This window comes from Myiozetetes cayanensis, unplaced genomic scaffold (genome assembly GCF_022539395.1).
Source record: "Myiozetetes cayanensis isolate MyiCay16 unplaced genomic scaffold, myiCay2020 scf4, whole genome shotgun sequence".
Lineage (NCBI taxonomy): Eukaryota > Metazoa > Chordata > Aves > Passeriformes > Tyrannidae > Myiozetetes > Myiozetetes cayanensis.
This window is the reverse complement of record NW_026087631.1, coordinates 39,097,649-39,122,619: the sequence shown is the minus strand read 5'-3', so window position 1 is coordinate 39,122,619 and position 24,971 is coordinate 39,097,649. Positions and strand designations below refer to the sequence as shown.

Genomic DNA, 24,971 nt, shown 5'->3' with positions numbered 1-24,971 from the left:
GAAAGTTCAAAGAAAACAGTACAATGAAGGAAACCAAGAGTAAACACACACAAAACTCAGCACAAACGGATTTGAGATACTGCTTTCTACTTTATGGACTTATTTTTACACTGTCCTGAAAAAATACCTAAAGAAATTCAAATCCACAAATCCTTTACCACAAAGCCAACGCTTCCATCTTCTTGCCTTCTTCCAAACATCACCCCAAGAAAGATGTGCTGAAGGAAATAAATACATTTAGAAACCCAATGACAGGCACTCAAGACTTTTTCTGTTTTCTCCTTTCCACACCCTGGAACCTTTTCTTTGCTATTCTCATTTGTTCTTGGAGTTTCCCAAGCCCTAAGCTCTGATTTAACTAGCTGCATTTTTTTTTTCCTCCTAGACAATAACCTCTTACTAATAATGCTCTTTCAAAAGGCCAAGCAAATTCATATCTCCTGCAGTTTTACCATCCAGTCACCTCTCATGTAATCCAGTAATTTGATTTCAAAAGAAAATGTAAGCTATCAGAGATTCTTCATCCTTTCTCTTTCCAATGCAGCTTACACATCTATGGAAAAAAAATTTCCTCTTCTATGACTCAATTCTTAGGTTTTGCTAGAAAGGAAGTGAAGTACATTGTAGGTGGTTTTAATACTGATTTCATTCCAGAAGAAAACTAGGAGAAAAAATTAGAAGCTTGGAAGTTACAGTACTGAGTGCTACAGAAAATTCCTGAACAATACAGGTGCTCGGGGATTTCTCACTCTTAGATCCACATCTCTAGTCTGGGCAGTCTGTTGTCAAAAGCATGTTTTCTGACAGACACCAGTCTACACTGAAGAATCCACAACATGTGACATAATAACAGCAATCCTTAGCACATTTATCACCCGAAGTGTTACACTCTTTCTTGATGTAACTTCAGCAATGCTACGAAGAGGTTATATACAGGTTTACATAAAAACTGTTGCCAAGTGTTGAAGTATGAGAATTTTTTTTCCAAAAGCAGCCAGAGCCATCATAAAGTGTTTTAAGATACAGGTTTGACTCTCCTTCAGAAGCAGCAGATAAATCTTTGATGAATGTTTGACAGTTGAAGCAGAATACAGAAGAATGCAGCTCCTTCTATCTGAATCCTAATAGGAACGAGCAGCTTTTAAAAAAGCTCTGAAAGGGAGTGTATAGGCAAACCAATTCAGGGGTTTCGGGCTGTGAATTCTAAGGCTCTAGCTCCTGACTGAGGCACTGAAGTCCCCAAAGTGGGGCCAGTTTTCAGACACAATAGGAAGGTTGAACAATATCCCACTACTCTTCCATCAGTTCAGCATTTTAGGCAGTTACCCCTACAAACCTTTGCATAAAACCCAGAACACTAACATTGCAAGGAATGGCAAAGGAAAGGAAACCCCAGACAAGAAGAATAATTTTGTCAATTACAGTTCCTTTAGTTATTGGTACAGTGCAGCAACATCAACCACAATAAATACAATTATTTGTACGTAATACAAAAATATAACCCTTCATAAATTTTATACTGTGCTAGAAATTAGGCATTGAGCTTAAGCAATTACATACAACATTTTCTCTTAAATAATATAGACATGTATACTCAGCCAAATGAAAGTACTAACATTTTCTCTGATTTGAAGACAAACACATAAAGAGCAGTTTATTAGTTCAGTGAATTCCTATATCACACCTCAGCCAGGATTTGAGAGCAAACCAAGTCTTTCAAGTTTTCCCTTTGCCACTGTTCACTGTACACAGCACAGTAGTTCTATAACCAAATGGTGAATTGAATTTTTGATAGTAGCATTTATCAGCAGATACAGAAGAGTATTATTCAGACAACCAGCTTAAGGCACCAAGGTTTCCACAACTGACACGTGACATTACTGGCAAAAAAACAATTTTAAAGGCAGCTATGAGTGTTTAACTACAGTACCACCATGAACAAAAATCTATTCTTGACAACACACTTTGTTTACTAGGGTGGCTTTTGTTTATTCTCAAAAAAGTAGTAAAATATATGATTTTAACACTAATACAATCTGAAGAATGCATAAATTCTTTGCAAAAAAAAAAAATAGTTCTCCCTTCATGCCTCCATTTAAATGTAAAAAATTCCAACTATCACCCTTGTAAGACAATCCTTTTACAGACCTTTTGGAAATACAGTTTCCATTACATTATATAGTAAAAGTCCACTAAATCATCTCTGTTCTTCTTTAAAAGAAAGTATATCTAACTCCCGATGTCAAAAGATTATAATCGTGACAGTCACTGCAGCTTACCTGCTTCCATTCACCAAGCAGGGGATACAAAAAATTTATCAGAGGAAAACAAGAGCAGATTTGCCATCACAGACTACATACTTCGAGAACTATTTTCCAAATTACTATCAGTTCTGACAGTATTCCCTCCATTTACCTATCACAGAATCACAGAACAGTTAGGGTTGGAATGGACCTTCCAAGATCATCTAGTCCAATGCCCACTTGTATTCCTGCATTTACGAGTAGGACTGTCTGCAACTACTTGTAATAAATAACGAATATCCACTACAGTGTTGATATATTATGCAATGAATCCCCAATGGTTTTCATTTGTGTACTCATCTACTTGGTCAGCCAAAACTTTGGCTCTTACCTGCACTTAGTGCAGAGCATTAATGAGATTTTTCTGTGCCTTACAATAATGCCAACCTTGAAGTCAGACCTTTTATTGACAGTGCAGTGAAAAACCTCAAGATTCTCCTCATTTTCTCATAATACCAGCAGCATATAAAACACAAATTTGCCTCTCACTACCTATTTTCCCTTAAGGCCCAACGAGCAGAAATCTTGTTATATTGTTTCTGCATCTTTTGCCCCTGAACTTCCACAGTTTATTGACTCTCACACTGTCATTCATTTCCTGAATTCAAATGAAACACCTCCCTGGCAGTAAACTACACAGGTCATGTGTTGTCATATGTACAAGTAACTATGAAAAAGTATAGCTCAGATTCCAGTAATATAATGAGCAACAGTGATCTCCTCCATTTCAAATAACTTAAATTATTTCAATTAAAGCAAGATCTTAAACCATGACAGCAATGTAGTATATAAAAAATAAGACCTATAAAGAATTAATCTTGTTATTGTTACCAAATCATATCTAACCACAGGAAATTTCTAACTCAATCAACAGCAAAATTTCCTAAGCTAAAATCCAGATCCAAGAATGACATAAAACAGAAAAGAAGCTGGAATAATATTCTCTGAGTTACAATCAGACATTCTTCATTAACTGAACTATCCATACTCTAGGGTTACAGCTGACTTTGGTCATGTTCTGAATGTGCTCCAATTTCTGAACAACTGGTAACTTTAGAATACAGTAAGGACCTATTACAGCCTTCCAGTCGTTTTTCCATGACTGGGTTAATGCTGAATTAACCAAAGAAAACTGAAATCATCTTGTATGATTGGTTCCAATCTCAGTTACCAAACAGATATATGACAAAAAAGCACCTATGAAAGCAGTGCAAATGTAAAGGTTCCATGACAGGGCAGAAAAATAAAAAAAAACTTCAAACAAACAAATAAAAAACTGTATTGGTTTTCTCAGTGGTTGTTTCCTATTTTGCCTTCTGGCAGATGAAAGAAGTTATCTTCTTTGAGTTTAAGATGCTCTGGTAAATCTAGCTGTCTTTTTGCTTCTTCAATGTCTTCCTGAATTGCTGAAATGAGCGCCTCTGAAAAAATAACAGGGATATTTAAAAGATGGTCTGAATTTTGAACACAGTATGAAGTGAAAACATAGGGTACCACAAAATATCAAACAACAATCACAGAAGTAGAATATGAGGTCTAAAGGCAGAATTCTTTGGGTTTTTCAAACATGACAGTTGTATTTTTACTTGTTACAAGCACTCTCTTGCTTTTCCAAAAGACTTTAGCAGTTCTGTCTCAATACTAACAGAGCTGCATTTAAAAAAGAAATTAACACATTCAACTGGTGCTTTTACGACAAGTCCTTGATTTTAAAATTACTCCACAGACAAGTGACTGAAAAATAGTTTTCTAGTAGAAGATGTTGGGGTATGGTTTTGGGTTTTTTAGAAAATGAAAACATTTTACTGAAATTTCAAACATTAATAGATAAAACATCTCATAATGGAAGGAGAGACAGGGAAGACACAGAACTTGCATGAGTAAGATATAAAAGAGATTAATTTGAGGGAGACCTCCAATACTGACCTAAGGAATCAAAGTTTTTTTCCGGTCGAATATATCCAACTATGACTATACTAAGAACTTCTCCATAAAAGTCTTCCTTGAAGGTGTGGATAATATGTGTTTCCTAAAGAAAGAAAAATAAGTGGGCATTTATTATGAACTTAAAGAGTTTCTTTCCCTCTCTGTAAGCATGTAGACCTAATATCCATCACTCAAGTCTTCCTCAACAGAGAATAAAAGGGACATTACGTTTAGCATGTACAATGCAAGATTAAAACACTAGGACTTTAGTTTATGTTATGAAGAAGAATTGCACTTTGCATGAAATTTAAAAAAACCTACTCATTAGAAGAGTATTCTGATAGTCAAAAGGAAAAAAAAAAAAAACGAACCAGAGAGACATTACTCAGGAGAAATGCTTCATCACTTCTCAGAGGCAGTATTTCCAAGGCAGGAAATCACAAACAAAGCCTAATGTTTCATCATCAAGTTAATGCATTCAAATAACTACGAAGATTTTGATTGAAGCAGTTGGCTTAAGGAGAGCTTTTGGAACTAGCTCACATGGGAACTTAATGATAAAATTTAGGAACAAGTGCAGGCTGAGACACAGTTCCACCTTACACTCAAAACATTTTATTCACATCTGCCTCTTCAAAATAGGCTGACTCACAGCATATACCAGAAGAGCTACCATATGGGAAGCTTTTAACTACTTGTTCAGAAAACTTATCTGCAAACATTTTTAAAAGTATACATTTGCCTAAGAAAAACACTTAATAGCAGAGATTCCTGCCCAAACAAAATTGTTTTCAATAAATAAAACAGAGCTCTGCAAGACTCAGGGAAAGCACCAGCACCTGATAGCAAGAAAATCACAGCTCGGGATTTTAACTTCTCCATCGTATTGTTACACACCTTCAAATATTTATTCTGTATGTCAAGCCATACCACCTCATGTATGGATTCCATAATTTAAGAATTAATAAAAAATCATTAAAAATTAAGATGCTCCTACATCTCTTATTTGAAAAGCAGATACACTGCAGAAAACCATAAGTATGTTGCAGCTCATGGTATGGCGCTCATAAGTGGTAAATTCAATGCATTTATCAACTTATGCTTAACTTGCTATCAGCAACTTGAGCAACCATCATTTCAAGTAGTGTTATACTTTCATTTTAGAAGTAATGAAGAAATGGTGGAAGAGAAAGAAGAAAATAAACTTTAATCACCTACATCGCTATACTCTTGGGGTAGAGTACATTCTTTATAGAATATAAATATGATATAGATATCAAATGAATTTTTAAGAGCAAATTCCTAGATCTCATTCACAAATCAAATTCTGCTAATCTTATTAAAATTCAACATCTGGCGCATGTGTTACAATAAAAATCCCACACAAAGCAAAATTCTTACCACTGATTTCTTAGTATTCCCATAGAAAGGGTTCCATCCTATGCTCAAAACCATTTTATGCACATCTCCATTTCCAACACAGGCCCATCCATAGTATATACCAGTAGAGATATCAGGTGGAAAGCTTTCAACCACTTGCTCAGAAAAGTTAGCTGCAAAAATTTTAGAAAGTGTAAGGCGTGAGTGACTGTGTATTCCCTGGGCCTCAAGCATGAGATTAAAGCACCTACTCTATCTTATCTTATAGACTAAATTGGCTTAGAGTTTTTTTCTCTAGGCAACAGAGAGAAGGCAACAGTTTGTGAAAGTCAAGGACATAACAGGATCTTCAAATACTGAAAAGCCAAACTCTGCCTACTTTACTGCTTACAAACACAACACTGTTGATGATGAGAATAACGCAACATGCCATTTGGTAAAGTATAACACACCTTCATAAAATTCAGACCCTGTGGCAATACCAGAGGTATTACATCTTTTACACATACTGTATTTTATAGTTCACTTTCTCTTTTTCAAAAATAATTAATAAACATGTCATATATCCCGTCAGGATGCATTTCACCTTTAGGATAACTATCACAGCTTTAATATGGTAAAGATGAATTAAAAAAATTAAGTTTGTTCTGCACTATAAAACAGCATCCTAGAACTATTTACTTCTTAGTAAAATACTTACTTATGAAATAAAATATGTAGAAATAAATGCAATTATTATTTAACCACTTGTCAATTTTGTACGAGTTGTCTTTTGGAGACATCTGTGGATTTCTGCGATTGTCGCTGAAAACTACATAATTATAGCAAAATGAAATTCCCCTCTGACTGAAATTAAAATTCTCTCAAAATTACTATCCTACTTCTACTTACCATGCAAGACATGAAGTTGATTTAAAATGTACTGCATTTTTATTAAAGCTCACAAACAATGGCTTCCCTTCCCTGTTCCCCAATACCCACATAGCACTTATAAGGAATCAAGAGAAAAATGTGAAATGTTGCCAGAAACAGATGTCAGAAACCCAGCACCACGAGAGTGGTCTCGTAAAGTTTCACATCTGTTACAATCAGCGCAACATGACTGCTGACTTCAGCGGCTGTTTAAGGCATTCAGACAACTGAGAGAGATAAGCAATAGGCAAACATATTCCCTGTAGGCTAAGCCCACCTACTTTGTTTTAACCTCTGCTTATTCCCCTTGAACTATTCTCCTTAAAGCGATTCTCAGTACCTACTCCCTTTGTTGTTCTGATTTTTATGAGAACGGGTATTTTTCCAAGCTACCATAGCACCGTGCACGTGGTCACTTATCTGCATCCTGTACACCACCGCGACGATCGCTAGACAAATAAAGGAACAAAAACTAAGGCTCAGAGAAACCTCTTAACCAAGGGGGGGGGGCGGAATAACTCACTGGAGAGTGCAAGACTGAGCACTGCAGGAGGAAAAAAAAGCCTCAGGAAAAGCCTGACAAGGCACAAGGCAGGGGTGTTTTCGGGAAGCCAGGTCACGACAACAGTGCAGCAGTGCAGGGCAGCCAGGCGGCTCCCGGGCTAGGCGAGCTTAGTCACGGCGCTCCCGCACCCTGCTGGGCAGCAGCGTGGCTGCGGGTCCGGCTGCGCTCGGGGCCCGACAGGGCCCGGCTGCAGAACCCCCGGCCCGGGCTCTCGCCGGCGGGAGCGCTCCCGGGGCTCCGTGCGGACCCCCCGGCCCAGCGCCGGGCCCAGCCGAGCACGCCGGACACCCCACCCGTGCCCATCCCGGGAGGTGCCGCCCCCGCCCCGCTCACCAGTGGGGATGCCCAGCTCCTTGGAGCCCCTGCCGAAGCCCTTCACCACCTCCCCGCGGCAGAAGTACGGCAGATGCCTCATGGCGCCGGGCAGAGCCACCGGCAGCCCCGGCCCAGCGCCGCCGCCCCGCTCCACCGACACCGCCGCCGCTCCGAGCAGGCCGCTACCAACCGCAGGGGAGGACTGGGCGGGGCGCTCCTGCCTTCCATCCATGCGGCTCTCCGGCGGCGCCCGCCCGCCCGCCGCAATGGACCTGTCCCGCCGCATGCCCAGTGCGCCCGATCCCGCCGGGAAGGCGGCCTCGGGCGGAGCGGGAGGCTCGGCCCTGTGGAGCGGCCTCCGCGTGCGGCGGGCGTTTGTGAAAACGGCGAGAGGAGAGCTTTTTGTTACGAAAAGGGGCCGAACTGAAACAAAACCCCAAACCCAAAACAGTCTTACTCACCTCTGATTTACCAACACGCTCACATTCCTTTTCTTTGTCACCAGTAGTGCAGGGATCTCCCATGGTAAAAAAAACACCAAGATGGAAGTGCTCTTCCTGTGTTCACTCTATATAACTTAAAGAAACATGAAGGGTAACCGAGCATTTCCCTTCCTTCAATTCCTGTTGCTTTTCATCTTTCTATGTTGATAATGCTTTTTAATGTATTTAGGTGATTAACATTGTTCTGTCGCCCTCATCTGGCTCAAATAAATTTGAGTTTCCCTAAGTTCAAAATAGTGTTAAGTAAGTGTGAAAAATGTCCATAACCTTTGTAAATTACAGAGCAGCTAGCCCGCCAGCAGACAGTCAGGGTTTGTATCAGTGATATGTAAGGCCATTTGAGTTCTGGGGTCTCATTCAGCACTGCTATTCTGCACATAAGCATATTTGTGTTTGAATGCACAAATCTAGAAACACCATCAAAATAATCCCTGAAGTGAATTTGCAATATTTTCCCCCTTCTAGAACACAGTTGCTAATTTCGCCAGTTTTGATATAGGTTACAATAACATTTCAGGACTTCCTTCTAATTTGGTTAGCTATTTTTTAATGGGGAAAGGCTTGTAAACACCTATGACTTGTGCTCATATTTAATTGCATTCCAAGTAAATAATTTCAAAAAAATGGGACCAGTTCTGAGAAACATACGTCATGTTTATAAAACACTGACTGTTACCCCATCATGGAAGCTGTGGTCGCAAGCTATTTTAGATAAGAAGGCAAAACCAAATTTTAAAAGTGATTTTACCTCAAACTTAACCTCTTCTGTTTCTTTTATCTCAATTCCCCACCATCCTTTTCAGGCAAATGTTTAAATTAATTGCTTCAGTTTGAGTAGCTTTGACTGATTTAGAGAATCACCACATATGTTGCTGTAACTGAGCAGTGGTAGTATGTATGTAAGAAGGAATAGCGGAAGAGAAAGATATCCTGAGCATGCTACTACGAGATTTATTCTGTACTGCTCTCTCTGAACGTGTAGAAAATAATGTTACAAAAAGTGTTTAAAGTGATATTTCATAATGGAAGTGTCTTGGATATTAAGTCCAAATCTTGAAGTCATTGCCTAGTTCCTTAACTAATGACAGATCATTAACAGTTGACAGTGTGATCCCACAGCCACTAGAACTGCTAGTTTATTTCAGACGAAGCAGAAGAAATAAAAGCAAAACAAACTTATTTTCCAAAACTTGTTTCTTTCTGATCGTAATGAATTATGCAGCAGGTTCATATTTAAGGACATATATATTTGTGGTCTTTCCTCCCCACCCCATTCTTTTTTTTTTTTTTTTTTTTTTTTTTGGTAACGAATCCATCTTTTCAAAACAAATGTTGGTGTTCTTGTGACATCCACAAGATGGCATGCAGGGAATTCTTTTTCAGCGTCTGTAGGTTTGGTCAAAAGGTTTACAATCTCGGTCACCAAGAAGGCCTTGAGAAATACTAAGTCAGGTTTTTGTTTAAGAACTACATGGTTAAGTAATTTCACAGAAGTCTAACCTTCTGTCTCATTCTGTCAAATAGTTGAAACATTTTTAATTTTTATCAGTCTTCATGATGGTTAGTTGTGATCCAGCTTAAACATTAGCCCTCTATACTATGTCCTTGTTTTTCTTTTGTTATTAATTATATCTAGTTCATATTGGAGAGGGGGGATCTTGAATGAGTAGAATTTAATTAACTAAAATTTAGAGTACTTAATTCTACTAAAATTTATTAGAGTTAGTAGACATGTTTCTTCCAAAAGCGTCATCAAATTTTAGTGATGAGCCATGTCTGCTAGTACTATCAGTCAACTGAAGAACAGTTTGATAGTTCCTACTTTCTGTGCAGTGAGAAAACTCAGGTGCTATTTCAGGCAGCTAGGGAGGAACTTCTGTTCCCTGCTTATAGTACTTTACCTACAGTTATTGTTGTTAATGGAAAGCATTTATATTTTTTTCCTAGGATATGTATACAGCCATAGAAACCAGAATAAAGAAAACATAGCGTGTGTTATGTATAGAGCCCATGTCAGGTTACTTAATTGAATATAAGCTTTGCGGACTCATCAGTCTAAGCAGTATTTATTGCACTGCAGAACATAATCTGTTCCTGTTGTTTTGCAGTAAAACATGAGACTTGTATCACATCACAACCCTGTGCCAGACTCCCGTCTCCTGCTCTCGTGCTGCAAAAGCCTGCATTTCTATACAGGGCTTAAGGTGAGAGCAGGAATATCCTGTTTCCTCCATGTGATATGGAAAAATAGCAAAACCATATCTGTTGGATACTGGGATATTCTAGCCAGACTGGAAATTCTGGTTACACTAGGCTTAGTGAAATATTCAGGAGCTGACTCAGAGAAAAAAATGCCATGTAGTAGAACTAGTAGCATTTTATCCAGCTCCTTGGAAGTTTCCATTCCCAGAGTGACAAAACTCTCATTGATTCAGGAGTTCAATTCAAGGACACTCTGGCAGTCCTTACTATTAGTGTGCTGAAACCAGGTGATGAAATCAAAGATATGTACTAAACACTCCTGTAAGAATGTCTAACAAATACCTGCTTTGAAAGTGGTTTTTCTGTGTTTTAGTCTGGAATAGGAAACCACAGAATTTTTTTTCTTTTTTTTCTTTTTCTTTATTATTTTTGACAGTCTGAAGTTTTGTTCTAGTTAAAGAAATGTAGGTATTTCTCCTAGGAGAAATACCTGAACTTTAATGTAATGGCTACCGAGACTGCATTGATTACAGTGAAGCAACAGGTATGATTAATGTCTGCATAATAAGGCATAGTTAAATTATCTACTGAGCATCTTCTGGTAATGAGAGATCATTCTAGCAACTACCATTTGTATGGCACTAAACGATGTATGAGAGGAAAACTTGTTTGATTACTTACTGATTCATTTCGTATATGGCAGAAATATAACATAAAGGCATAAAGCCTCATGCTTTTTGAAAGTTTATATCTACATGTTCAAAAATTCCTTCAGCTTTTCAATCACTATTTCTCTCTCTACTGTCTTTTCTCCACAACAAAGCCTCAACTAGCTTCTTGAAAATGCATAGCACTGCTTTCAACTAGCTTCCTCTTTTCTCTGCACAGCATTGTATTGTGCCATGTGTACCTGCTTCATGTTTAGTGCTCAAAATCCTTGAAATTTTAATCCTGCTGAAGAACCCAAGCTTTGCTTTTTTTTTTTAACATCAAGTCTTTAAATGCATTTTAAATCCCTCCCAATTTGTCCATTTTCCAAAAATAGTTTAATAGATGTCTTAGATTAAATAACTGTGACCTAACTAGCTCTAATTAAGTTGAATCATAATGATGATAATTTGAATGTCAGGTGTGTATCACACATATTTTTTTTCCAGCTACAGCTGGCCCAGATCAAAATGTTTGTAATCAGTCAGTCCCATATTATAAAAGCAATTAAAACCTTTGATTTAGATTTCTAATCTGCTACAAAAGGAAAGATACAACACAGCGATTAATGGTTTGGCACAATCTTCAGGAGAATCCTACCAACAGAGGCTTTGCTGGCACAAGAAAAGTAATACAGGGAAAGGCATCTCAGGCAATTTACTACCTTGAAGATAACTAAAAGGGATTCTCATATGTTTGAGAGTCACTGTTACAAAATACTTTGAATTTCTCAACAATCAACATGAATTCCTACCAGGAATCCCACAATGAAATGTAGAAGAACAAGACTGGGGATGTCAGTGATGTACCTTAGGAGATGTTTACTGTATTGTCATAACCTGTGCAAACCGCCTTGCAGGCGGAAAGATGTTAGACAACTTGGAGGTTCCTGTCAAGCTATTTTTGAACAGTATTCCTGCAGAAATGGTGTGTAAGCAGTAACCATGTGTTACAGGATGTAGTTAGCTGAGGTCTGTTAAGAATGCCACAAAAAATGGGACAGATTTTTCAGCTCATTAAATTGAAGAAATATCAGAAATAACTTCATTTCAGATTTTGGTGAATCTGCACAATATCTGTTTCTGATGAGTTGGAAAGCAAGCAAAAATTATATACCAAAATATTTTGTGACCTAGAACTTAATACCACTGGGCTCTTAATTTCTGGGTTCTTCATGGGGAAGAATAGAAGGCAGAGGTGCTAAAGGCTTAAAGAAAAGGTAAGAAATCCGTCAAAAGGAAGAGCCTGTTAGATATGCATAAGCTTAAATGGGAATAAGTACAGCGATAAAAGGAGCAGATATCTGATGTTTATGAAACTTCATGAGTTTGGGAAGACTTTACAAAAGAAAGTAAACCAGTTTGTCAAAACAGTTGTCTTTACTGCAAGATCATGACATGAAGAATAAAAAATTGAACCAGTGACCACTGAATTAATTCATGGAAGTGCTGTGAATAACAGTACCCTCTCAAAACCACAAGATATGTGTTGCCCCAGTTGGGGTAATACATTTGCTTTTTTATGTCCAGGAATAACCTGGATTTTTATAGGAATATATAGGAATAACCTCTTTTCTCTTTGCAGAAAGCTGAAAGGGTTTTGTTAGTGTTCAACCTCCATAGGACACAGCATTTTTACACATACAGTAACATCAGAAAGAGCAGAAGATGAAAGTTACTGTCCTAGTGACTGACATTGCAGAAAGGAGGTAATGAAGGAAATAGCTGTAACATTTTTCCCTGCATGCTGATTACCAGTTTTTAAGATAATTTTCTTTTTTCCTTCCCTGAGCTTGCTGTTCCAGCCTTGATCACACTGTAAGTAAGCAATGGCTGAGCAAACAAGAAAGATTCTGGTGAAAATACCTCATTGCTAAAAGGAACCTGTAGTTTAATAATACTCCTGCTGTCCACCAATATTTTCCAAAGCGTGCCAGCGTTTGTGACAGCATTGCCATCTATATAAGGCAACCACTCTTTTTCATTTAGCAATCTTCTTTCTGTTGCCTCCTGATGAAGTAGGCGGTGATTATCCTGCTCTGCTCTGCACTGATGCAGCCTCACTTTGAATATTCTGTGCAGTTTTGGGCACCACAATAGAAGAAAGATATTAAGCTCCTAGAAAGTGTCCAAAGGATGGTAATGAAGACGGTGAAGGACCTTGAGGGGAAGCTGTATGAGGAGTGGCTGAGGGCACTTGGTCTGTTCAGCCTGGAGAAGAGGAGACTGAGGGGAGACCTCATTGCAGTCACAACTTCCTTGTGAGGCAAAGAGGAGGGGCAGGCACTGATCTCTCCTCTGTGGTGACCAGTGACAGGACCCGAGGGAGTGGCCTGAAGTTGAGTCAGGGGAGGTTTAGGTTGGATATTGGAAAAAGGTTCTTCACCCAGAGGGTGGGTTGAGCACTGGAACAGGCTCCCCAGGGAAGTGGTCACAGCACCAAGCCTGACAGAGTTCAAGGAGCATTTGGATGATACTCTCAGGCACGTGGTATGACTCTTGGTGATCGTCCTGTACAAGGCTAAGGTTTGGACTTGATGATCCTTGTGGGTCCCTTCCAACTCAGCATATTCTGTGGTTCTATGAAATAGTCTTAATCATCACTCATGTCTGCCACTGCAAAAAAATCCTTCTCCATACATGCTATTTGACCACAACCTTGTGTTTTCTTAACAAAGGAAATATTTGCGCAACAATGAGGGTAGGTGTTAGCTGAATTTCCACAGTTGATTTTCAGGCTACATTCCATTTCCTGTGCACACATCCTGGTAATCCTGCAAGCAGCCTGTGCCAGACGCATCAGTGCTGAATAGAACAGTTACTCTGCATCAGCCTCCCAAAAATTGCCTCACTATGGGCAGACTAGTCACTTGCCCTTGCCAATAAGCGTGGCTGGATGCTGCCCTACCCATTTGCTTAGTCAAACCAAAGCTATGAATACAAAAGACATGTACAGAGAAGAATCCCAGAAGTAATACAAGACTTGCTCTGAATAATGCAGCTGGTATGTTTGTTGCTAACTTAATTACATTGTGGAAGCATTGTGTGCTACTTCTTCAATTCTCCCAGTTAAGCTGCACCCATCAGAAATGAAAAAATTGTTTTTCTCATTGGGAATTATAATTAAAAATCACTCCTCCCCCCCACCCTCCCCTCCAAAAGATAAACCCCAATAAAAAAAGTCCCCCACCAAACCAAATCAAATAAAACGAAACAAAACCCCAAACCTCAGGATTGTTTTAGGGCATCTCCTATTCCACTTACTTTTTCAGGGGTATCCTGAGCTGCAGAGGTTCAAAACAGTTCATCTAACTCAGTACTAGATTCATGTAAGGAAGTTCTAACCAGTTTTTCTACATTATTAATATCCCTACCTCCTGCACTTAGATTGCGCATTTTGCCCCACACTATTTACCTTGGCAAAGAAATAGCAGTGGGAACCCATAATTTATGCTACAAAACAGGTTGAGCAGAAGATTCATTAAAACCTGCTTTACCTTACAGAACTAATTATCTCCCAAACTCAGCATTTTTCACAGCCATCATCACTGTAGTATCAGACAGGTTTAATAAAAATAATCATATACCACTTTGTTGCCTAAAAAATAAACCAGAGATTCATGACTGTTGTCAGCCCTATACTTGCACTTGTACCTGGCAACCAGAATGTACTAACATGGAATAAATATTTTGAGATATTGCAAAATATTTACTTGTGAGTGAAAATGAGCATCATATTCTGGAGTGGTTTGAATGATCTTCCACTTCCTTCTTAGACAGGAAAGAAGAAACAGTCTGTTCAGTTTTCATATTGATATTTTCTCACATCAGACAAGTGAATTCAACTGTAACTAACTGTCTCTAGAGATAAGAAGGTGACACAAAAGCATTCAAGCTGTTTTGTCTGATACAGAGAGTATAAAAAAACCTAAGCAAACTAAGATTTTCTTCTTTTAAGGAAAAATCAAGCCATAGAAGAGAATCTGTACAAACATCTGTTTTGAACTGCATATTTGTTTTTATGCTAAATATTTAATACATTTTTTCAGTTCATAGTAGGCCTGTAAACCAAAATATAGGTTTCTGAACCTGTTGCTTTTTGGAAGAACATAGAATCACATAGTAGTTTGGGTTGAAAGGGACCTTAAAGATCCTCTAATTCCAACACCCCCATCATGGGCAGAGATACCTTCCAGTACACCAGATTACTCAGAGCCCTGCCCAACCTGGCATTGAACACTTCCACAGATGGAGCACCCACAACTTCTCTGGGCAACCTGTTCCAGCACCTCACCATCCTCACAGTAAAGAATTTCTTTCTTAGATCTAGTATATATCAACAATTTAAAGCCATTACACCCTGTCCTATCACTACATATCCATGTTAAAAGGCCCTCTCCCTTTTTTTTCTGAGGCCCCTTTAGGAACTGGAAGGCTGCTATAAGGTCTCCGCAGAGCCTTCTCTTCTCCAGTCTGATCAACACCAACTCTCTCAGCTTCTTATTCATAGAAGAGGTGCTGCAGATCTTTGATCCTCTTTGTGGCCCTCCCCTGGATTTGCTCCAACAAGCCCATGTCTTTATGTTGGGGACCCCAGAGCTGGACATAGCACTACAGGTGGGGTCTCATAACAGCAGAGTAGAAGGGCAGAATCACCTCCCTCAATCTGCTGACAGGTGCAGAATCTGGCCCTTGCCCTTGTTAAAATTCATATGGTTGGTGATTGCCCAGTCCTCTGATTTGTCAAGTTGTCCATGTACAGGTTTGCTAGGAATACGGATTACATTAAGTTCTAAACTGGTAAAAAAAATAAGTAATTTTTATTCAGAAATCCCAAAGTTAAGGTAAATATTTCCTGTGCATTATTTGGTATTATATCTAGTGATTTTTATTCAATCAACTCTTGGTCCTGAACCAATTTCTGAAGAACCATGTCTGATACAGAAAAGGTCCTTTAGTGTGTACTTGCCTTATTAGCAAATCCTGAGTATGTTCTGCAATAACCAATATGATTAACATCTGCTACTCCATTTTATGCCTCTTCACAATTAGAATGTGTAATATTTTGCTCTGGTGGGAATATTTTTTTGATCTTTTTTGACTTTTAACATAGGAGAGAGTTTCTCTTTGTGAGAACAGCAGAGTAGCTTCCCAGAATGGTCTAGCCATACATTACAATTCTTCATACTGCAGCACTATGACAGAGAAACAAAATTGTCAACACTGGACTTCACTCTGAGCTTTAACTGAATATATTTTTGGCCCAGACCATACATTGGCTTGAACATATCTTGAAATATTAGTCAGAAGGTGGCTGCAAGAAGCACAGGCTGCAAAAGATTTGGACAGTCATGTCAATGATGGCAGCAATGCAATCTCTACATCTATGCAGAATATTTAATCAGTAAACCTAAAAGCACTTAACAGAAGAAATAATTGCCCTAGCTATTTAATTCAGAAACTATAGATACCAGAAAATCAATTTGTCAAATCTTCTTTCTTCTCAGTTTGTATTAGAAACACATTTTTGCAAAGGTACATTTTCAAGTTACAATACTAGAAAACCTTTGTATTTACTTAAATGCAGCTTTTCAGATTGAGATAACCTCTGTTGATTTGCTATTCCTTTTCTGACTTAGCACTAGAAAATAACAGACTACAGGTCTTCTCATACAGCAGCTTTTTTACATCAGATTATTGAAAGAACGGTGATTTGCTTGAATGATTTTCTCTGCTGAATCAATTTTTATCACTACAGCTTGCAAGTGTCTGCTTGAATAGAGATTTTTAGCATCACACTTGCTTATGATCTTCATTTTCCTTACTCGAGACAACATGGGGAAGAAAGTGCTGTCTCAGAGTATGCGATGGTTTCTCTGATGGTAAATCAAAACTAAGTCCATTGATTTCTAGGCTGTTTTAAACCCTTTTGGTGAACGTCATGCTAAGATACAGCTAGCAGCCAATCAATACATCAAACAACTTTAAGAGTAAATAGAATGTCGAATAGATTGATTAAATAAAGATATTGGAGCCACAAGGCTTTTGTGCTAGACAACACAGTCTCTTCAAGGATGCAGCTCAGATCTTCATATGTAGAGCTTGAAGGAAAAATCGTTTTCTTCAGGATGGCAAAAATCTGACTTCCTAGCCAAGCTACGGAGATGATTTTTAGGTATGTGCCAGCAAACAAAGAATATTTGGTTATAATATTTTGCCCTACTTAACCTTTTTACATACATAGCGCAAAACCCTGAATTTTGCTTGCAAGTCAGTCTTGTTTGTTTCTTTGTGTGTTTGTTCATTTTAAATAAATAAAGCCCTTTTTATATAGAGTTGTTTCACAGTTTCAATAGGTTGCCAGCAGCAAAAGATCCCTCTGGACTTCTTACAAGAATAAATGTGTGCTATTTTTCAAAAGTTCCGCTCTTTCATTCTTTTGAGGACTGAAAAACTTTTAAGATAACAGAGGTACTATTGTGGACTTAGTACTGATAACAAGGAATTAAACCCTTTCTTTCTCACAAGCTTCTTACCTGTAACAATCATCAAGAGAGAAATACTTCCTGCTTTTTTGATTGTTTTGTTTTTTAAAATCAGCCATAAAACACCACCACCTATGAATACTCCATGATAAGAAAAGGCTTAGAAATAGAAGGACCAAAGGAAAAAAAAAATCAAAGAGATCCAGCAGGAATTTTGTTCCTCAGGAAGGTTTAATGGAGCTACTGGGAAAAAAAAAACACATGAGAAGTGTGCTTTTTTTCGTATTGGCTTGTATGGGGCTGTGCTTTGGATTTGTGCTGGAAACAGTGTTGATAACTCAAAGATGTTTTCATTACTGCTGAGCAGCACTTACACAGTGTCAAGATCTTTTCTGCTCCTCACCACGCCAGTGACTGGGCTAGGGATGCACAATGAGCTGGAAGGAGACACAGCTGAGACAGATGACTCCAAATGACCCAAGGAATATCCCAGATCATATAGCTTCATGCTTGGCCTATAAACAAGGAAAAGAGAACCAATGTTTGGAGTGATGGCATTTGATCTTCTGAAATCACCGTTAGGCATGATGGGGCCCTGCTTTCCTGGGGATGTCTGAACACCTGCCTGCCCATGGGAAGGAGGGAATTGCTTGTTTTGTTTTGCTTGTATGCACAGTTTTTTGCTTTACCTATTAAACTGTCCTTATCTCAACCCATGAGTTTTCTCACTTCTACCCTTCTGATCCGCTCACCCATCTTGCTGTGAGGGAGTAAGCAAGCAGCTGGATTGGGGCTGGTTCCCAGCTGCGTTAAACCACAACAAGAAGAAACTTGTTTTATCCTGGATATTTGAGATTACTTTATTAATTAATATATAAATGAAACTGCATGTTTATCAGACTGTACTAAGGAAACACACTAAGTATTCTTAACCTAGAAAGTACGAAACTGTTAAAAGGTATCATGTACGAAGAAGGAACTTAAGAAGTTCTTACACAGGAAACCTCAATTTTATAGGCAGTCTTAAGATCTTAGGGAACCTCTTGTTCAGCATCTATCTGTGACAGACATGAAACACTCAAACCTGAACAAAATGTTTACATAAGACCCAGATTTAAACTTAGGGGAAAAAAAAAAAAAAAGGTGTGGCAAATTGCAGAATGTAAATTGACTAGTCTGTAATTAGGACCCAACATGTACCCTGCAGGGCAGAAAAATAATGGACTATGTGACCAAACCACTAAATCTTGGAAGCATAAAGAAACAAGGCAGATTTGGAAACTTAAGTCTGCAAAATCAACAGGATGAATTTGGAAAGGGCACTGTGAAAGACTGTATAATAGTAAAATATATAACAGTAAAATACACAACCCAGCAATATCCATCTTTTTGGTAAAATTGCTCCATCTCTATAATAGAAAAAAACTCCCACAGAAGCACTGGAAAATTAATGTGTTCAGATTTCATACTGTGGTGCAGTTTCTCAGGAATCACATATATGGTACTTTTATCAATGTCTTGTATGGAGACTGACTGCCCAGAGGGACAGGAACGTACATTCTGTTTCCAGCAGAGCAAATTCTGTTAAAAAAAAGAAGATCCTTAAAATTGAAATCCTTTTGAAAAATTTTCAGCTTATGTCAGCAGAGCAACCATGCTATAAAACAGGAACCCACAATAACAGATAAGATACAGGGAAAGCCTAACTGAAAGAAAATCCAGAAATAATAAAAGTACTGTCTATTTCACAGAAATTAGACAAAATGTCATAAAGAAAGCAATACGAGGATATTATAAGCCAGTGTTGAAAGCTTGATGATAAAGAAAGAACAAAGTAAGGCAAGAGGTTAATATTGCACATATAAATAACATACAAAGGCAATTTAGATTCAGTCGTAAGCTGGCATTAATGTTTGGATATGCCAGAAAAAAGTGCTGATAGAGAATTCTTTTTTAATCCTGTCTACAAGTAGCAACACCAGACAATATAGCATGAAATCATATTAGCTGTATATGTTATACTAACAACCCTGAAGTCTGTGATGTCGGCAAAGTGCGTATAGGAAGCTTAGCACCAGACTACCAGTTTGTATAACAACTGGCTACAAAATACATTATTACTTTGGAGAGGGGAATTTCTAAGACAATTGATACTCTTCATAAATAAAATTTGAAATAGTTCAAAACTTCAAGTTGTTTCATTTTTTAGTGCCTTGGGAGGAATTTTACTGGTTCTCCTTATGGTCAAAGTACTGGCTTTGCCAGGCTACACCAGGCTGATCTTTCACCACTTTTGCCAAACCAGCCAGCAGGAGAGGATATTCATTCCTCCAGCAGACATGTTAATGCCACGCTTCTCACATTTTCAGTGCAATCAGCAAGTCACACTTTTTAGCTGGATCAGAGTAACAAAAAATAACCTAAGTGGTTTGATTTGGTTTAGTTGGCAAAGTCGGTGGGGTGAGGTGGGAGCTGCAGGGGGAAGCCTCTCTCTTTGTGAGAAGAGGTTAGGGGATGCCTTATATAGGACACAGCTGGTTCCAGACAGCTCCAAGATGGACCCACTGCTGGCCAAAGCTGAGCCTGTCAGTGATACTGGTGGCACCTCTGTGATAACTTATTTTAAAAAGTGTAACAACCACTGTATAGCAGCTGTGAGAGAGAAGAGTGAGAAAAATGGAAGAAATAGCCCTGCAGACACCAATGCCCGTGGAGAAGGAAGGGGCGGAAGTGTCCAGATGCGGAGCAGAGATTCCCCTGCAGCCCCCTGGAGAAGAACACAGTGGAGCAGGTTGTCCCACTACACCCCATGGGTGACCACAGTTGAACAGATATCCACATGCAGCCAATGGAAGATCCCATTCTGGAGCAGGTGGATGTGTTTTAAAGGAAGCTGCAGAGAGTGGATAGACCATGCAAGCTCCTGGCAGGAGCAGCGGACCAGGGCAGGGAGCCGTGCTGGAGCAGTCTGTCCTGAAGGACAGAACCCTGTGGAAAGGACCCACACTGCAGCAGTTTGCGAAGGACTGTATCCCTCAGAGGGACATGGAAGGGAACAGCACCAGGATAAAGGAGTGGCAGAGAGGGACAGTTATAGACTAATCACAATGCTCTTGCCTCATACCCCTGCACCACTCAGGGAGAAAGAAGTCAGAAGTGAGGGGTTGAAGTTAAGACTGAGAAGAAGCCAGAGGGTCTAAGGGGAAGGTGGTTATAGTTTTGTCTGCTTTTTTTGTTTTTCCTCACCATTCCACTCTATTTTTAATTGACAGTAAATTAATCTTTCCCAAGTTGAGTCTGTTTTGACCATGATGGTAATTGCTCAGTAACGTCCTTCTCTTTATTCCAACCCATAAGCTTTTCCATCTTATTTTCTCACCCTATTCCATGAAGGAAGCAAAGCAAGAGAATGGGGCAGGCATCTGGCAGCAAGCCAAGGTCAAACCCACCACAGTGGTACAACGAGAGGCCCCTATTTTACCCAGTGTATGTTTTACAGTTAATTTTGGCAACTCAGGGCTGTAATCCACTCCACACAGTTTTCAGTTCTGTAATTAGTACTAACTGCCAGCCAATGTCCACGAAAGAATTTGTCCCAGGATGTTCTTGATCATGCAGTACTGACACAGTTCATTCATATTAAACATATTTTAAACTTACCTGAAAAAATTGTCTCTCAAAAAGTATGACAATTCTGTGTAAACGCACAACAGCTAAAATAAAAGAATGTCTCTAATATGTATTACACATAGTCTGAGGAAAAAACTATGACCTTCCCTTATTAAGTTTAGGCATGACCCATGCTCATTCCTACTAATTAATACTGGCTCATACCAGAAGACACTTTATTCCAAAGAGAAAAATTGTACAATGTGCTTCAGGTGTATTTTTTTTATTTTCTTAAATAGGTTGAGGTGTCTTCTGTCAGACAATGTTTTGTGTTAATGTGGTTTTGGCAGCTGTGATGATCTTCTTCTGACCTTTTATTTCAGCACATGGTGTTTGCATTTCTCCACCCCCACCCTGACTTATGCAGAGGCTCAGCTTTCAAGTGTTCATCTGCAAACTGAAGATCACTTTTTTCCCCTGTTCAGGTACAAAGCCAGCAGTATGGGGAATCTAGGGCAAGAACATCTCTTCAAATTTACAAAAAAAAGAAATGTTACTAGGTATGTTTCCAGAAAAGATAATACAAATTTCTGGATAGTAGCAACTCTTTTCCTTAGAGAAGGCTAAGGTAGTAAGATCACAGTTTCTTTATTGAGAAACCTTCAAGCCCTAGCAGGATTCAAACATGGGGTTAAGATCCTCTGTCTATCTGAGGTTATTATCTATACTAGAATCTTGCAAATTCCTAAAGCTAGGTCTGAACTACCACAAGACACAAAAACTCAGTTAACATTACAATATGCAAGACCACTGTCTTACTTTCAGGAAAAGGAAACTTTTACTTCCTTAAAACTGGTAAAATTGAGAAGATACAAGAATTAGCAGTAAACATTAGGTTTAAAAAATTCTTTGCAGCTTAAACTTTTGACATAGCATAAAACAAATCTGAGCTTTTCAGAAATGTTTTGTATTCTTTACGTTTTCCAAGAAAAAGCCTAAAAGCCTGAAGGCAGCTGTCAAATTACAAATAAGATACTAATACCAGCTTGGAGAAAGCACAAAGACAGCTGTCCTCCTAGTGGAAATATATTTAAACTGTATTCTCCTGCACTGTAACTATGTAAGTTTAGCCATGCACAAAAAACTATTCTTGAAACTTTCTCAGTGTTGTTTGTATGCCTTTTTCTCACTGGATTCTTGGTCTTACCACATCTATGAAATACTCCTGTTCAAGCTGATTTCATTCCAACCAATCAAAATTCACAGCAAAATCATTTATGTATTTTAAATTTCCCATATTTTTGACTTGCTTTTTGTTCCCTTTTGTCTATATTTTGTCCCTAAGTTCCACTTTTTCCACTGTTTTAATTTCTCTGTCAGTACTTCCAAAATTGTAAATGACATAACCTTTTCACTTTTGCTTTACAGCTGCCATACAGTCACATCTGTCAGTGGTCTGTCACAGAGCAGGAAGGGAGGGCAGCTTGTGGACTCTGTCATCTTCATATTCCAGACTCAAGGTTAGAAAAGTGAAAACCAGGTGCAAACCCAATTCTTCCCTTTTTTTTCAGGATCAGTTGACAAAAACTATCCATGAAAGGAACCATAAGTCAAACACTTATGGTCCTTGAAATATTACAAAGCTGCAATAAACAAATGAGTCTTTGCCTGCATGGTCAGCCAAGGATCACAGCCTCTGTAATCATGTCAGTCTATGGAGAACTTCACTTTCTATCTGTGCAAGAGTTAGAGAATAAAAGATTTCTTAACTTCAGCTATCTACCTGAAATAACTACATTCAGTAATAACTGTAATGCCTTTTTTTTTTTTCTTCTCTCCACAGGAAGTACTTGTTAGAGGTACTTTCTGTTTCGGCACAAATATTCATCAACTCTGGTTGATGACTGCATCACACACTTCTTTGCATCTTTAGCTGTGTAAGTAACTAGGGCAGGGGGGATGGAAAATAATCAGAGCAAACATCTGCCCTCAGAGCTTACCCAATTCACACTCTTAAGAATACTCGGCGTTCAGCTCTGCTGTTACTTACTTGTACTGAAATTACAATTCTGCATGGCATTGCAGGTGGTTTAGCAAGAGAACAAGTACTTAAATTTATGCTCTTATTTTTCTAATTTGCAAGACCAACAGGATACAATCACTGCCTGTAATCATAGATCATTACTGATGACAGAACATTACTCTTCATGGGAAAAACTAATAGGAAATCTTGCCCCATCCCCACAGATTTCTCTCTCCTATTACCAGCCTCTGCTGGGTTTAGAGACAAAAAGCCTTTTTGGCATGGTGCTCCACAAAGAACCAGAAGTTCAGCCCTGTAAGTAACAGACACACTAGAAGACTCCCTTTCCCCCCACTAGACCTGTTAAAAAAAAGGGAAGATTGCCAAGAAAGCATGCAGTTAGACACTACTTCTCTACACAGAGGGTATACATCCAGTGAAAATTTTCTTGACAACTAACGATGAAGATTTGAGATTTTGCAGCTTATTCCTAAAATAAACTGTCTGTTCCAAGTGGTGACAGATAGAGGCAATTCCTCTTTCTTCTGGCAGCTATCTCCTAGTGACAGCCTTGAAGCCCAATCTTCTCATTTTCTTGTCAGTTTCCAGCCTCTTGATCCGTGCAGATGTGGGACCCTTCAATAGGAGCTCACAACTGGGATGAAGTAAGGACAGGAGAGTCTTATGTGCCTCCAGCTCACATGCTCTCCAAATCATGCTGCACTCCAGATAACGCTGATGTGCAGGGATTTTAGGGGAATTCTACAAGCACTGTTCAAGCTGCTGCAGGCTGCAGCACTCGGGATTTTTTAATGAGGTACACACTGTCTTTGAACTTTCTATTTCCTGGAAATTAATTTTCTGTTTTCTTTCTAAGTACTTTGGCAAAATAATACGAGGCTGCTTGCCCGTAGGCTCCACCTTCATGTTTCACAGCTCTCCAAATCCCGTGGATAATGTATCGTCGGACAGATATTTGATGGGAAAAAGCAAACAAGAAATCAGAGTCGTCTTCAGACTCTATCCAGGCATGTTTTTACTCTTCACCGCTGCAAGTTTCGCGCACGGCTTCCCAGTCAGGCCGGGTCCCTTTCCACCCCATCCTCTCACTTAAAACCCACATGTGTGCTCCGGTAGGCTGGGAAGCAGCAGCCTCACCGGGTCCCCGCTCACGAACCCCGAGCCCCTCAGCGCCTTCGCGGTGGCTCTCCCCTTTGCCCCGAGGTGGCACCTGGCCACCAGCTCCGGTGGGTGCGTGGCCGTCTGGGGCTATGCCCTGCGAGTGTTTTCTCCTCCTGTCGGGGAACACCGAGAAAGCCCTTTGTCGCCTTGAGTCGCACAGGAGTTGCCCCCGTCCTACGTGGGTTCCAACGCCACCGGCACTACCTGGGGAAACGTAAAAAAAAAAAAAAAAAAAAAAAAGGAAAAAAAGGACAAACATAGCCATTGCCAAGGCTGCTGGAGCTGGCTCGGTCCAGGTGAAGACTGGGGCGGGGGTGGTGCGGAGAGGCAGGGGCGGGACATGCCGGACTAGGGGGTGGATGTGTGGGTGGTGCCGGGAGAGCAGCGGGGCCGCTCGGGGGGCCAGGCCAGTGTCGGGCCGCAGGCGGGGTCGTGTCGCGCCGCCGGGCTCCCTGCGGGTCCCGGGGCTGCTCCGCCCCGCCCCGCCCCGCCCCGCCCCGGCCCGGCCCGGCCCGCCCCGAGCGCGGCCCCGCAGGTGGGCGCTGCCTGGCCGGGAACGGCGCGCCCCGGAGCGGGTGGCGGCACTGCCGGGCCGAAGCATCGCTCTTCCCGGGCGCCCTGACCTGCGGAGCGGAGCAGCCCTACTCCAGGAGCGGCAGGATCGTCGGGCAGGTGCCGCACTGGAGCGCAGGGAGGCGCATTTTTTGTGCCTCTCTCCTTATTTGTCTCCTCTCTTCCCTCTCTTCCCTTCCTAACCAAACCTTCCCTTCCCAAACCTTCCCTCCCCTTCTCTCTTTTTTTCCCCTTCCTTTCTTTCCTTATTCCCTTTTCCCCCCTTCTTCCCTCTTTCCCCGCTTTC

The 24,971-nt window shown here is 39.9% G+C and overlaps 1 protein-coding gene across 1 annotated transcript; it reads right to left on the bottom strand.

Annotated features, from left to right (window-relative positions):
- Positions 1-1,406: 1,406 nt before the first annotated feature.
- Positions 1,407-24,454, bottom strand: RFK (riboflavin kinase). Its single transcript, XM_050329813.1, has 6 exons — positions 24,370-24,454; positions 24,089-24,316; positions 7,420-7,824; positions 5,631-5,782; positions 4,230-4,332; positions 1,407-3,724 (listed from the first exon to the last, which is right to left on the bottom strand). Exons 1-6 carry the CDS (start codon positions 24,452-24,454, stop codon positions 3,594-3,596), a joined length of 1,104 nt encoding a protein of 367 aa, XP_050185770.1. The 3' UTR covers positions 1,407-3,593.
- Positions 24,455-24,971: the final 517 nt, after the last annotated feature.